Consider the following 13,382-nt stretch of genomic DNA (forward strand, 5'->3'; position numbering starts at 1 on the left):
ATTTTGCAGAATTTTACGCTTAGAGATTGTTATTTTGTGATGCGGCCACCAAACGAACCAGGACAACTAAGTTTTGATCCTGATCTTGATCTCCATCTTCCGATTCAGGTTTTTCTACACAAACCCCGAACTTTACTGCAGGTAATTTATAAGTTTTTTTTTAGTTTTTTTTGTGGTTTGACATTCTTATTTTTTCAGATTTTGGCTTGGATACTTTTAGAAAAACGTCTCGTGTTTGTATCAACGAACTATTCCCTAATCTCTCTTGTCGTTGAGGTATATTGTTAGGTAAATAATTTAGTATTAAGTAGTTTTTTTAAAACACTTTTGTTACAGACGCTTCTATATTACATTCGCCCTTTTAAATGGTGTTCAAATTATGTACCGCTTCTGCCGAAGGAGAAAATCGACCTTATTGAATCACCCAACTGCTATTTGATGGGATGTCACGCAATGCACAGGCATGAAGTAGAACAAGTAATTAACGACAATACAATATCGCAAGATGCATAATTACGCGCGGGTTCCAATTGAAGCTCATTGAACCAACGTTTCGTGTACTATACAACACTTTATCATATATATTATAGGTTTTGAAGACGAACCTTTAGCACAATAAACACCAGGTTACTTTTTGTCGGAAGGTCGGCCACTTTTAGAATTAGATTATGTCTGGCAGCATCAGCAGCTCAAAGTTACTAACAGATTGTAAACACGTGTAGCTTATTTTTACTCCGTCGCGCATCAAGTCTAAGTTGTGTTCAGTCTGAAATGTGTAACATATTTTCTTAAATTGTTATTTTAGATTCTTTATACATAATATTTTTCACTCAAAGATAACAAACGACCAGATTATTATCGATTTGGATACAGCCGATGCTTACATGTGTCAATCCTTTGAATCCGCAAGGGCAAGCCAAACACAAGTTCGAAATTTAGATCAAGCTCTTGATCTGAATTTACCCGAAAGGGTTATCAACAAAGTTCTTGAAAAGTAATTTCTCCATTTGAGCTCTGTTATATTTGAATAAAGCTTTAAAATCTTGTTATTACAAAGTAAAAAAGCTATAAAAACTTCCTTCAGATTGTCGCAAATTGAAAAGAAGCGAGCAGCACACAAACTTGATAAGGTAGAATTGTTGGTACCTGTGACGATGAAGGAAAAGCAACAAAACGACATGGAAACAAGATTGGTTCAAAACCAAAATATTCAGGCAGTTTTTATTGAAATGATGGTGGAGCTTTTTGGGTGAGTGGCAGACGTTAAAAGATTTGAAATTAACAAAGTCACAAATAACATATCCGATTATTTACTTTAGCTTTACTGAAATATAAAATATAGGTTGAAATAGAATCAACAGTTATCGATACAACTTTCTAAAAGACCTAAACTTCATCTTCAGAAATGTAGCAAACTTTTTGGATTGGGAAATCAACCAGTTTCGCACAGACGAGTTTATTGATTCTTCGCTGCATTCTGATCGTCCATTTTATCACAAGGTATAGACACAACAACCATATTTTCTTGTTACATTAATTATGGCGTCTTTAAATCATAATGGTTTTAACCAAACATTTTTAACAAAAACGTTACTTTATTTACATTTTAGGTTTGCGATACCATGATGTTTAAATGCTTTGTAAGTGGTCTTCATACCGAAGACCCCTTTTTCTCGGTTTCAAAACTTGATCATGGTATGTTCCTCTCCACGCTTTGTTTCAATTGGTTTGATGTTGTGGTTTATTGCATGTACCAGTGGTTAATTCTTGTATTTGTTTTCCTAATTGTGTATGCAGAATAATAACCTTATAGTTTGGATCAGTTCAAATCAAGTTCCCCTGTCAGGCTGTGGATTGCGCACCGAGTCACAATATGTATTTCTTTGTTAAGTCAACACAGCGATGTTGCAGACAACTATTTAGAAAAACATATTTCGCCTAAAGGCATCATTAGTTCTCCAATTTATCCATTTGAATAATTATTGAACTTAACATAGAAATACATATCTTTTTTCTCATTCACATATTGTTTACGTTATTTGCAGACGTTTTTTTGCAATTCTGTTATCTGTTGTAATTATATTTTCGGTTTAAACTTGCATTGAATCTAACATATTGAAATCTGAATAAGATTTTCTAATCTTTTAGGAAACATGTACGACCTACTGGGAAAACAAACCCTCAAAATTTCTTTGCCCTCTTCTCAAGTTTTAAAGGCAAGTTTTGATGCAGGTGCGATTTTATTTAATGAAAATAAATTTATCAAGGTATTTCTAATGCTATCATTATAACAGTTTGATAAATATAATTTTGAGTTTCCACTTTCAACGCTTTACAACAATTTACCAGAAACATTTTGTCGTCAAAACATCGAGATTGTTGATGAGATTTTGGAAAAACTTGACGGATCCCGTAGAAGCCAAACTGTAGAAAATAAAACTCAATCTCTTCATCGGGCAGCTTGTTTAATCGTTCGGGGAAGTTACCGTGTGGCGGTTGGTGATTATCATGGTGGTCTCAATGATCTATACAGCACTGCTCAAGAAGATTATAGAATGTTTCCCAAAACGTAGGTTGCACATTACCATAGAAACACGCTCATCATCTGTACGGCCTGGTCTGGTCATATTTCATTCCGTACTTCCCAACTTTATATTTTCTGCAATAGAAGATACGAAAGTTGTACTAAAAAAACACACAATTATGATAATATACGGCACTGCTTCTGTTAACGTTGTAAAATGGAAATATTGCAAATATTTCGGTTTTAGATTTTACTTCTTACACTCATGTGTTTCAGACAAATAGAAAAAGTCGTTGGAAGTTTGTCAGAAGAAGACCAAGCAGAAGTTAACAAGCAATCTTACAGCTTTCTTCACAGAATGACTACTTACCGAAAACCAATCTACTTCAACCACGATAATCTATATAACATCTACAGGCCATTAGGTTTGGTTCAATTCTTTCTGTCTGCCATGTTTTTGGGTATATTTGTATATAGCTGTAGCTCTACATAGATTGTTTACATTTATCGAGAAAAACTGATTTATTTTATAAATCGTCTTGATATGCGCACCATTCCAGCCGACACAAACATAGGCGTCGATTGAGGGGTGACTGGGGTGACATGTCACCCCTAACAAACAAACAGGGATGACAACGTATGTATTGTTACCCCTGTATTTCGTTTAAGTTAAAAATTATTGTCAGAAACCACATACATTATACTATGCGTTAAGCGTGTTTCAAACGACCTGTATTATCACCTTCACAATCATGACAAACACAAGTGTCTCGTGGATTGTTACCTAACGCAGCAGTTGTTGTAGCATAATGATAAAAATCGGCATTGTTGCATAATAGATTTGTTTGTTACTTCATAATTACTAAATTTGCAATAGACCGAGTGAAACAAAAATGTGCTGCTTTCAGTAAGGGGGTTCGTAATCACTGTTTATGTTGTCAAAAGAAACTGACACGAAACGGAATTTGCGTCGTTTCCTATGTTTTGGGCGATACGACTGACGGAATGTTTTTTGCGTGTTTTTAAACCTGGAAAAGTCACCCTTAATATTTTACAAAACGTTATGAAATCGACGTCTATGGACACAAATACCTTGTGAATAGATAGAATTCAGTACCAGGCAAACTGTGACGTTTGAAACGACAAAGTCATAGTCTTGCCTTTCCGGCTCTATACAAGCTTCTAGAAAGACACCCCTCATCAGTAAACCACCCTGCTTATAAGTTATTGGTTTAGGAGATTCCCTTTGGGAAGTTACTTTTATTAAGTAGGTCAATTATACTAAATACTAAAATTTGTAAAAGAATTTGAACGATGTAATTTAAAGTATAATTGTTTTGATTATATTATTTTAATCTGCAGATTTGACCCGATTTGCAGAAATTTTAGAGAGAGGTGACATTACCAGTGATCGTTCGGCTGTTGATGGAGTATTTTCCGCCTTATCTTTTGATTTGGTTAAAATTGAGGCAGATGTTTTAACAATATTTTTTAACTCAATAAATGAGGTAAATATGCTTTGTTTGAGTTTAGCTTATAGCGAAGCATAAAGTGATTGGAAAAACAAACGTTTAGACATGTTGTTGCAAGTTGTCAAAATATACATAACAGACTCGTCGTGAAGGGGAACAGATTTTGCAGAGTTTGCTGTACAAAGACCTTGGACTAAAAAGTGCAAATGATATTCTCAAAGTATCTCCTGTTGTCACATCAGACCAGGGTGCAGGTCAACTTATTCTTACGACAGAGAGGTAAGTTGGAAAAAGCATGCAGAAAAATTATTGTCAAACAATATATACTGTATAGTAGATTTAGTCAATTCAACTTAATTCCTTCGCAATTGTTTAGCTTTGCATATACTGGTGTAAGTCAGAATTCAAAATTTTTTAGATTAATCGTCATCCATGCGGAAGATTGCAAATATGCAATTGAACTCACTGAGATTGATGAGTTAAAAACAACGCATCGCCAAACAGGTTTGGGAAGAAAGGAGCTCGCATTGTCAATCCACAGCAGTAATGGTATATAACATGTTGAATTCTTTACATTATTTACGTTACAGGAAAAGCACAGCCCTACACAGAACGGCATACGTCACAATGCTGCTTAGCTGAAAATACATTCAGATATCAGGGAAATTTGCATTAAAAGGCATTCAAATAAAATTGTAACTTCAAAATTAATGAAGCAAAAGAAACTAAAGCAGGGAACTACTTATAGTTTATTATGTGTGATAGCAACAAGATTGTAAATGGTAGGCAAACCCATCATAGGAACCTGAGGATAAATTAAGAAACACGTGCAATAAATACTATCTACTCACACTTTCATTCCTGGATAATTTAATCTTATTTTTCATTCACGTTGGAAGCATCGATACGGTTTTTACATTTCAGACAACAGGGACAGAGAGTTTATTGGTCTACATCCGCAACTCGAGTTATGGAAAAAGCTCATTAATGAAATGAAAGCAGGCATAAAAGTTTCAAAAGGTAAAATGTTGTTTTTTTCACTTTGATGTGATCACGATGGAGTTGAGGTTGTGAATTAACGTAATTGATACGAATACGTTGGAACCATTTTGGTGTAGCTTTAGTTTGTTTCGACAACATTTCAGATCAAAAAAAACACAACGATGCTCTGAACACCGCTGCGAGGAACGTTAAATTGGCAAATGCAGTATATCTAGCGTATGAACAACTGGAAAATCAGGAAATCGGTATTATACAATCAATATTACAGGGTTGTGGAGTCGCGAAATAATTAGTCCTTCTCGAAAATAATTTCTCGTAAATTGAGTAATATGTTCGAGGTCATGGCGTCACAAGTATTCAGTATAGCTCAGTGCAAATATAAGGATTCTAATCCCACTAATCTTGTTTTGCAACAATGGTATTTGATTTCACTCCACAACCCTGTTGCATTCAGCCGAGTTATTGATAGGTAAATTGGTTTTAAAATGTTCATCCTTTTAAACACTATTTTTGTACTTGGACGAAAGACGCAGCATTTCAATGGGTTGACAAGTTGTGTAAAACTTCTAATTATCAGCAAAATGAGGATGAAAATTTACTGTCAAAAAACAAGGCAAGTCTACATATTTAATTGACAAACGATTATTGCCTGCAAATACTGTTCACTTCCAGATGTTGAAAGTCGTCATCGAAACGTCCCCAAAGGAATTGGAAAAAAGTGGCATTTGTAAGATTATATACAAGCCATCAGGTAAAATTACGAAGTCTCATTTCAAGAATAAAATCAAAATGTTAAGAAAGTCGGTGTAATAAAACAATGTTCTTTCTCTATTAAAAGGTGCAGGCGACACAAGCTATTTGTGGGTTGCATTAAGTGCTGGTAAAGTACGACTGGTGACCACTGGTACATGGGAACTATATAATCGACCTATTCAGGATTTTAAAGATCAGTCCACATTGGTTTGTAAAGATATAAAATTTATGACAATTTACTCAATCTAAAGTTACTTTTTATATTGTAAAGAGAACAATTTGCTTTCTTCCTAATGGTGAAATTTGGGTCGGAGCTGAAGACAACTGTATTTACGTCCTCAGTACTGATACTTTACAAAGAAGCCGAATTCTTCGCGAACACTCGGCCCCAGTTGTCTCTGTATTTACATGTGGAACGTTAGTTAGTTTGCAATATCATTTCAAACTAAAAACGTAAATAAGTTTTTTTTTGCTGGGGGGAGAAGAGTGCGCCTCCAGCGATGGTCAAGTTGTAATATGGAACAAAGAGTTGACAAAGTGTGAAACAAACATTCAAGTTGTCGCATCACCGAATCTTTTCATATCAGCTGAAAGTGTGAACGATGGCATTATATGTTGCTGTAAGTAATTCTATTGAAACTCAGGGAGTGACCAGGATTGTAAGTTTAAACTGACCTAATTATCCAATCATTTGCTTCGACTTCTCAGGAAAATGTGGATAATCTTTCAAATGAATTCTATTTTGCTTCATCCGATATAATCTGTTATTATATACCTCACTTACAAGGTGTTTACTTATACGTATGAGTGCAAGCAAAACAGCCATGTCATATGTCATAGTTGTGCTTATAGCTTGTGCACAATAAGGTGAAAAAGGCTTTATTGCTATAAGTCGCCAGTTACAAATGTTGTGTAGTGGGATTGCAAATTTCTAATTTAACAAGCTGGGTTTATAACTTACCCAGGTACCAATGTTTCAATCGACTTAGTTTCGCTAACTGGTGAAGTATGTCAACGGTTGATGCTGGGCAGAAAAGGGAAGCAGTTCTCTGAAAAAAATGAAATCACTTGTTTAATGTGCAAACAAGATGAGCAGGTAGATGCAAGTATTAAATTTTATTCGTTTCTGTCTATGTAAACCACTTTTGTCGTAATCCTTGTTTCAAAAATATTGTCAATTCGTAAAAAAACAATAAAATTTTTAAAGCTCTGTTGATGATATTTTTACGCATTTTCTGCCTAGATTTGGGCTGGAGACAAACATGGTGTTTTGTACGTTTGGAACCTTGAATCATTGATTGAAGAGGATCTTGAGGAAAACTCTTCCTTTTCGTTTCTGGGTCAACTCAACAGCAAGCCCAGTTTCACTCTGGAGTTAATTGGGGATTGTCATGACGCCATTACCTGCATTACCGAATGCAATCGAACAGTATGTTTAACTAATTAAATATTGTACGTGGTTACATCGAGTGGTATAACCGAACAAATGATTAATTGATTATGAAATTTCTAACTTTGGAGCAACGCAATTACTTAACCGCCTTAGCTTGACTGCCAAACACCGATGAATATACCAACCGCAAAAATTGATTGTTGTGTTAAATGCTAAATCCTACATGTGTTGCTAAGTGTAAGGTCAGGTTTGATGCAGATATGGGTTGGAAATGCTGGTGGAATGATAACTGTATTTAACAACAGCATCCATGGTCTAGAATTTGTGTGTGAAGCTCACGAATCAAGAGTGACTTCATTGTGTGCAGTACAAAACAGGTGAGAAAAAACTGTAAATTTAAGTTTGCATAGTCTGCATAATTATAGTTTATTGCGTCAATATTTTGGTGACTATACAACAGCCTAGAATCTCGAAGGCTATAGTTTTCTATTCCAGGAAACTAATTCACGATTGCATGTTTTTTTCTATGTAATCAATAGATATGTTGTGAGTGGTTCGTCCAGCAGTGATGGAATAATACTTGTATGGAACGCTCCTTTGCGAGAGACCAAGAATCAAGCTTTCAGAGATCGTAGCAGTGCTTTTTACACATAGGTGTTACGACCAAACGATTGCAAATTTACGGTGTGTTTTTACGACGTAAAGAGTTAACCCTTGTGCAATGAATGCAGCGCTGTACACAGACAATACTTTTCCACTTTTAAAACACATGTGTGTTGCCAAAAACTAACCAATGATTTCGCAGAAAAACAAAAAATTATAATTTAAGATGCGAGGATGTCTGCAATCGGTCACGGTGAGAGTTTGAGAGTTTAAAAATTGTGTCCTGGAGATTCAATGCTTTTGCAATTTCGTATATAAATTTTTTTTTTTTTACAAATAACAAGCACATTTAGTTGTTGTAGAATGATTTTTCATCCGCTAGTAGTTCAAAATACAATCAATTTGATTTGTATAATGCTGATTGGGGGTCAATCCCAGATTCTTTCTTGTGGGAGGATGTGGCCGTATTTGATCTATATGTACTAATTAAGCGTTTGTTGGATCCAGAAAGTTGATAGAATTTTGGAAAAATAAATTCGCAGAAACGTTTGCAAGGATTGGGCTAGGAGTAAACTTGTGGTAGTATTTCTTTGCCAGTGTATGTTTGCCGAAGCAGACATTCCACTTCTTTTGCTTGTGGACTTCCCTTCAGGAGAGATGGGTTTAAGCTGTTTAACAGTGGGTTCCATGCAGCGATAGGGTTTTTCTAAAAAAATTTTGGAAGTAAAGATTATGAGCCAAAATTTTTCAGGTCTGCGTTCCGCTGAAGACGCAATACAAAAGTATGTTGTCCAGTCCACGAATTCTTATTTTGTTTTTCAAAATAAAACCTTGTACTGGCTCTGATTGTCTGTCAGTCCAAAAGAAATAGTCACTTGTTGTGTTATGTCTGCTAGTCTACACGTTGAAGATTCAATGGAGCGTGACGGAACACAATACACAACTTAAAAAAATCAGTATAGTAAAGTGCAAATTTACCAAAAATTTTTAATTTTAATTTAAAATTTAATTTTTTTATTCATTTATGGATAACAGTTTGAAAATGCCGGTTCAATTGGCTTTTAGACATTTAATTTTGCACCAGCACCAGCAGTTGGTCAAATGACGTTAGAAGATAAAACACTCCTTAAAAAGATATTGCGATTACTATCCATAATTTTGTGTCTGGCACTGTATCTTTTATAGTTTGTAACGCATGCTCCAAAGGGAGAAGGGGGATTTTTGCCCAGTTCGCCCCTCCTGGGATGCATCTCTCATTGGGGGAATAACTACCAGATTGCAAAGGGAAATTTGAATGAACATGAATGCGAAAAATCAACGAAAGCAACAAGATAATGCGGAGCGTTGTGCGTACACACCAAGTCTGCAAATACCAAAAAAGGTCAAATCATGCGCGAAAAAGTGTCTCTGACTCCACACATGAGAGTGCAGTTTTATGTGACTGTGTTTCAAAATGATATAGCGATGTGTTTTGTCTCATTTACACTACAAGAAATAATTATGATATGCCATAATATTATATTTGGACGTTGCTCCATGTTCGAAAATGTTTGTTTGCATTAAGTCAGGGTAGTGTTCAAACACCTGGTACGACTGTGATGCAGTTAATGATAAACCAGCACAGCCAAGTACTTGATATTTACACTGCACAAAGGTTTTGAGCAGTATTGGTAATAGTCTTGCGAAGTTTGCTTGATATTACAAAAGTTGCTGCAAGGTATGTAAAGGAATGCTAGGGTCGATCAAATATTTGGAAGTTGTAATTACCGTATGATGAAACATCAAATTTAACATTGGGGAATTTACCACGCTGCTGACACATCAAGACAATAACGGTTAAATGGATAAAATTTGTCAAATATTATGGATACTTATATCTAATTCAGTGGTAGGTTTCATTGGGGCTGATAGCTTTCACCATATTCATTTAGGTAATTTTTATCAGTATACGAACCATTGGTGTTGTTATATTGACATTGTTTTCATTTCATAACATCTCATGCAATGTCTGTGAAACCTTACTTTATTGAATTTTATTTTCATTTTGGCTATTTTTGTAAACAAGGATAAGTGTGGGGAGAAACTGGAATAAGTTTATTGTTTAGTCTCAAATGCAGTTGACACAGATTTTAACAAACATGTCTTTCATTTTGCCTGTTTTGTTGTGTACACCTGCAGTGTACCTTTTTTTGTCGGTCGAGGCACACATTTCGAGGCTTAATTTTGTGATGTAACTCGCACACCAACAGTTCGTAAACCTTTTGCTGTATTAAATAAAAAAAAAAATTTTATCAGGCTGTTGTATCGATCACGTTGTATAGTTAGGGGTTTGTAAAATGATTACCAGACTGTAAAAATGTTGAAATTCTACCGACCCGCAGATGTAAAAGTAAGGAACAACTGATGTACATTTTTGTGATATCGTTTATTTAGGATAGTATATTTCCAAAATGTCTGAAAAGAAACGATTACGTCAACTGGAAGGCCGGCTACTAAAGAGGACAATGGTCATTGGAATGAATGAGGAAACTGGACTTGGGATGGGCAGTAAAAAGGTATTGTAGCCCACAAACAGTGCATGAAAAATGACTTTTGTTTGCAGAAAAAACTTTTTTCTTTATAGACAGACTCTGCCGACCTGGAATACGACAGATTGTTGTTTCAAACTAACTTCATGCCCAATTTTGTCTCAAAAGGTGAACGAGTTTAATTATGCTCTTTCTTACAAGTTCATTTAAATATTTTGATTGTTTAGTCGGTATATTATTTCACTTTCTCTCATCTAATCAAAAAAAGTGTAACATTTATTTGTAGTAAAACTTACACTTGCACTTATCTACTGGGCAAGTGTGAAAAAAAACTAAAAAATATTTTTTTACGCAGGATTTTCTGAAGGAAACTCTAGTGTTCTTGAACTTTGCTTACCAGGTAAAATATTTGAAATTTCGAATTTTAACCACGTTGATTGTGTTTTGTTTTCATGCTTTATTATCCAAACACGTTCTACAAAACTCACGCTTGGCAAAAAAGAATTTTTGCCAAAACTTGCATGCATTCAATATAAATGTATTTTACAGAAAGAAAAGTATATCGGGACGAGCAAACCAGCAAAATCAATTTCAACATTTTAAGAAATGAGAGTGGTGTAAAGGAATACGTGGCTATCTTCCTCATGTATCAACCATTTTATGCTTCAATAACCTTACGAGATCAAAATGAGGAAACTTCCATGTTCTGGTCGTTAAGCAGAAATGAATCCACTGATTTAAAACAAACAAGATGTTATGTGCCATTAGCAATCTGTTTTGTGTCGGATTTTCCATACTTTGACACTCTTCGGAAATGTTTATCCTGGTGAGATTAATCACCATTTATTTCAGATGCTTTTATTTACTTTGCTACAATTTTCACTTTTTAGTTTGTCTGGGGACATTAAGTCTCTCTCTGACTTCAGCGGCTATCCGGATGTTCTTCGAAAATATGTTTCCTATCTTTCTGCTGTAATCTGCCCCCCGCCATCTTTGCAGATAGTCGGTTTATGTTTTTAGCTCACAAAAAAACAATACTTTTTTTGTTTTAACTTTTTTGCATTTATTTGCATTTTGCAGAATTTTACGCTTAGAGATTGTTATTTTGTGATGCGGCCACCAAACGAACCAGGACAACTAAGTTTTGATCCTGATCTTGATCTCCATCTTCCGATTCAGGTTTTTCTGCACAAACCCTGCACTCTACTGCAGGTAATTTATTGTATAAGTTTTTTTTGGTTTTTTTTTGTTTAACATTCTTATTTTTTTAGGTTTTGGCTTGCATACTTTTGGAAAAACGTCTCGTGTTTGTATCAAAAAACTATTCCCTGATCTCTCTTGTCGTTGAGGTGTGTTGTTAGGGCAGAGATATTTTATACACAACAAAGAGCCCCAACAACGAAATTTTTCGATCATAAACTATTGACAGAGAAATGTTCTCGACAGATGTAAAAACCATAGTGTGTTGTTGTTTTGGCCGAACTATTCGTAATTTAATGTGCTCTATAGTGCCGTTGACTTTAAATATTAATTTTATATTAATTGCATTTATCTTGTCATGATGTCACACTATACGGTCAAATAGCAAAAAATTAGCAATGCTTGACCTGTGCGCATGGAGTTCACTGTTATGCTCATGCACAATGGTATCATTTATACCGCAAGACTCATAAACAACGAAATAACACAACAGCAACACTTTTGCACTTAGACTATAATATAATAAAAACTGAAGATAACCTAAACTTTTTTGTGGGGGTTAGACGCTAGCTTCTATTTGTCAAATATTTATAAAAATAGATTTTATTTTTGCTGTAGTGTTTAATTTTCTTCCCGTTTTACCTTTCCGACCTTTACAGGCATGCAGAAAAAAAAATTATTTTGGTTCATGCCGTTACAGTGACGTAGTTTTTCTAAACAGCAGATTGCCCCTGCAACTTTGTGGATAAAATTTTAGTAAATAATATATATACCATTACCCAAAACGCATTTCTACATAAACTGGCGTCATACCAGTGCTTGGCTGCGTTTTTTCACCACGCCAAAAATTTTCTCATTTCGAAAGTTTCAACGTCGATATTTCCGAAAATACGCAACCGATTCAAAAAAACTTTTGTATTTATTTACCATTGAATACACTTTTTATGTTTAAATAAAGTTTGACTGCGGTGCACTAAAGTCTTCTTACTGCAGGCGTTTCTGTGTTACATTCGACCTTTTAAATGGCGTTCAACTTTTGTACCGCTTCTGCCAAAGGAGAAAATCGGCCTCATTGATTCACCCAACTGCTATTTGATGGGATGTCACGCAATGCACAGGCATGAAGTAGAACAGGTAAATTACAACTTGTAAATATTTTGATTAATGCATATGTTTGCACATTTTACAAGCAGTTTGTAAAGGTAATACAGTGGGACTACAACATGAAGTTTTACACTACGGACCGGTTTAACGCAGGTAGTATTTTCACGGACCGGCCACCAAGCTGTGGCGGATAAATAACGAATGTTCACGTAAAGCATGAACTCTCTGTAACGGTTCACCACTGGAAGGCAAAACAATACCATGCGACACTAGTTATAACTTATAGATTAAAGGTTTATTTTCGTAGCTTCGCGCATGCCAAGTGTGTAACATCCTAAAACTATTGCCGATATTTTTTCTTTCTGTATGGATCTGTTACAAATGCCTTACGGTCTGATACCATAGTCGGGCTTCCCTATGGCCTAGTGTTGTTTTGTGTTTGAAGTCTCTATGAGGTCAAATATTAAACAGCAGATGTAACGCAACTGCATAAAATAATTAAATACTACTACAAATCCAGTTCTGCACTGATTTCCTGAATAAATTTATTCAAAGATAAAAAACGACCAAATTATCGTCGATTTGGATGCTGCCGATGCTTACATAAGTCATAAACACCGTACAGAATCACAGAATGAAGTTCACAAGTTGGATCAAGCTCCGGATTTGACTCTGCCAGAAGTGATCGCCGAAAAAGTTCTTCGAAAGTAAATTTTTTGAATTTTTTTATTTGTACCATGTTTTTGTTTAACTGTAATTTTGTGGAATATACAAATTTAATGCGTTTCCCATTTAAATTTTAA

The 13,382-nt window shown here is 35.0% G+C and overlaps 3 protein-coding genes across 4 annotated transcripts in view; all 3 read left to right on the plus strand.

The window, feature by feature from the left end:
* The first annotated feature begins 15 nt into the window (after positions 1 to 15).
* Positions 16 to 6,102, plus strand: LOC145906364 (DENN domain-containing protein 3-like). 2 transcript variants are annotated; one of them, XM_082993782.1, is made up of 18 exons: positions 16 to 141; positions 199 to 276; positions 337 to 477; positions 837 to 994; positions 1,085 to 1,249; positions 1,404 to 1,500; positions 1,611 to 1,695; positions 2,149 to 2,232; positions 2,350 to 2,569; positions 2,801 to 2,949; positions 3,887 to 4,032; positions 4,136 to 4,275; positions 4,415 to 4,545; positions 4,921 to 5,016; positions 5,142 to 5,243; positions 5,526 to 5,749; positions 5,837 to 5,958; positions 6,023 to 6,102. In XM_082993782.1, exons 1-16 carry the CDS (start codon positions 40 to 42, stop codon positions 5,627 to 5,629), a joined length of 1,998 nt encoding a protein of 665 aa, XP_082849908.1. In that variant the 5' UTR covers positions 16 to 39; the 3' UTR covers positions 5,630 to 5,749; positions 5,837 to 5,958; positions 6,023 to 6,102. The 2 variants fall into 2 exon arrangements, with proteins under 2 accessions (XP_082849908.1, XP_082849909.1); XM_082993783.1 differs by lacking the exons at positions 5,526 to 5,749; positions 5,837 to 5,958; positions 6,023 to 6,102 and having other exon boundaries at positions 4,415 to 4,500; positions 4,587 to 5,016; positions 5,142 to 5,194.
* Positions 5,671 to 8,113, plus strand: LOC145907093 (DENN domain-containing protein 3-like). Its single transcript, XM_082994529.1, has 8 exons — positions 5,671 to 5,749; positions 5,837 to 5,958; positions 6,023 to 6,168; positions 6,214 to 6,371; positions 6,717 to 6,847; positions 6,995 to 7,180; positions 7,403 to 7,521; positions 7,684 to 8,113. Exons 1-8 carry the CDS (start codon positions 5,671 to 5,673, stop codon positions 7,796 to 7,798), a joined length of 1,056 nt encoding a protein of 351 aa, XP_082850655.1. The 3' UTR covers positions 7,799 to 8,113.
* A 2,065-nt stretch (positions 8,114 to 10,178) lies between these two features.
* The window catches only part of LOC145907094 (DENN domain-containing protein 3-like), a 30,925-nt gene continuing 27,721 nt past the window's right edge, over positions 10,179 to 13,382 (plus strand). The window contains exons 1-9 of the mRNA XM_082994530.1: positions 10,179 to 10,302; positions 10,371 to 10,443; positions 10,631 to 10,675; positions 10,825 to 11,101; positions 11,166 to 11,277; positions 11,356 to 11,487; positions 11,547 to 11,624; positions 12,469 to 12,609; positions 13,135 to 13,286. Of these exons, the coding sequence (XP_082850656.1) occupies positions 10,198 to 10,302; positions 10,371 to 10,443; positions 10,631 to 10,675; positions 10,825 to 11,101; positions 11,166 to 11,277; positions 11,356 to 11,487; positions 11,547 to 11,624; positions 12,469 to 12,609; positions 13,135 to 13,286 (1,115 nt within the window). The 5' untranslated portion in view covers positions 10,179 to 10,197. The remainder of the gene's footprint in view (positions 10,303 to 10,370; positions 10,444 to 10,630; positions 10,676 to 10,824; positions 11,102 to 11,165; positions 11,278 to 11,355; positions 11,488 to 11,546; positions 11,625 to 12,468; positions 12,610 to 13,134; positions 13,287 to 13,382) is intronic.

Source organism: Ascidia mentula, chromosome 6, assembly GCF_947561715.1.
Source record: "Ascidia mentula chromosome 6, kaAscMent1.1, whole genome shotgun sequence".
Classification (NCBI taxonomy): domain Eukaryota; kingdom Metazoa; phylum Chordata; class Ascidiacea; order Phlebobranchia; family Ascidiidae; genus Ascidia; species Ascidia mentula.

Bases quoted from the DNA above. Each gene is read 5' to 3' on its own strand.
- LOC145907093 (XM_082994529.1), top strand. From the start codon at position 5,671: ATGTTGAAAGTCGTCATCGAAACGTCCCCAAAGGAATTGGAAAAAAGT. The intron at 5,750-5,836 runs GTAAAATTACGA...CTCTATTAAAAG, and splicing joins GATTATATACAAGCCATCAG to GTGCAGGCGACACAAGCTAT. The intron at 7,181-7,402 runs GTATGTTTAACT...GGTTTGATGCAG, and splicing joins TTACCGAATGCAATCGAACA to ATATGGGTTGGAAATGCTGG.
- LOC145906364 (XM_082993782.1), top strand. From the start codon at position 40: ATGCGGCCACCAAACGAACCAGGACAACTAAGTTTTGATCCTGATCTT. The intron at 142-198 runs GTAATTTATAAG...TTATTTTTTCAG, and splicing joins AACCCCGAACTTTACTGCAG to ATTTTGGCTTGGATACTTTT. The intron at 5,244-5,525 runs GTATTATACAAT...CTTGGACGAAAG, and splicing joins ACTGGAAAATCAGGAAATCG to ACGCAGCATTTCAATGGGTT.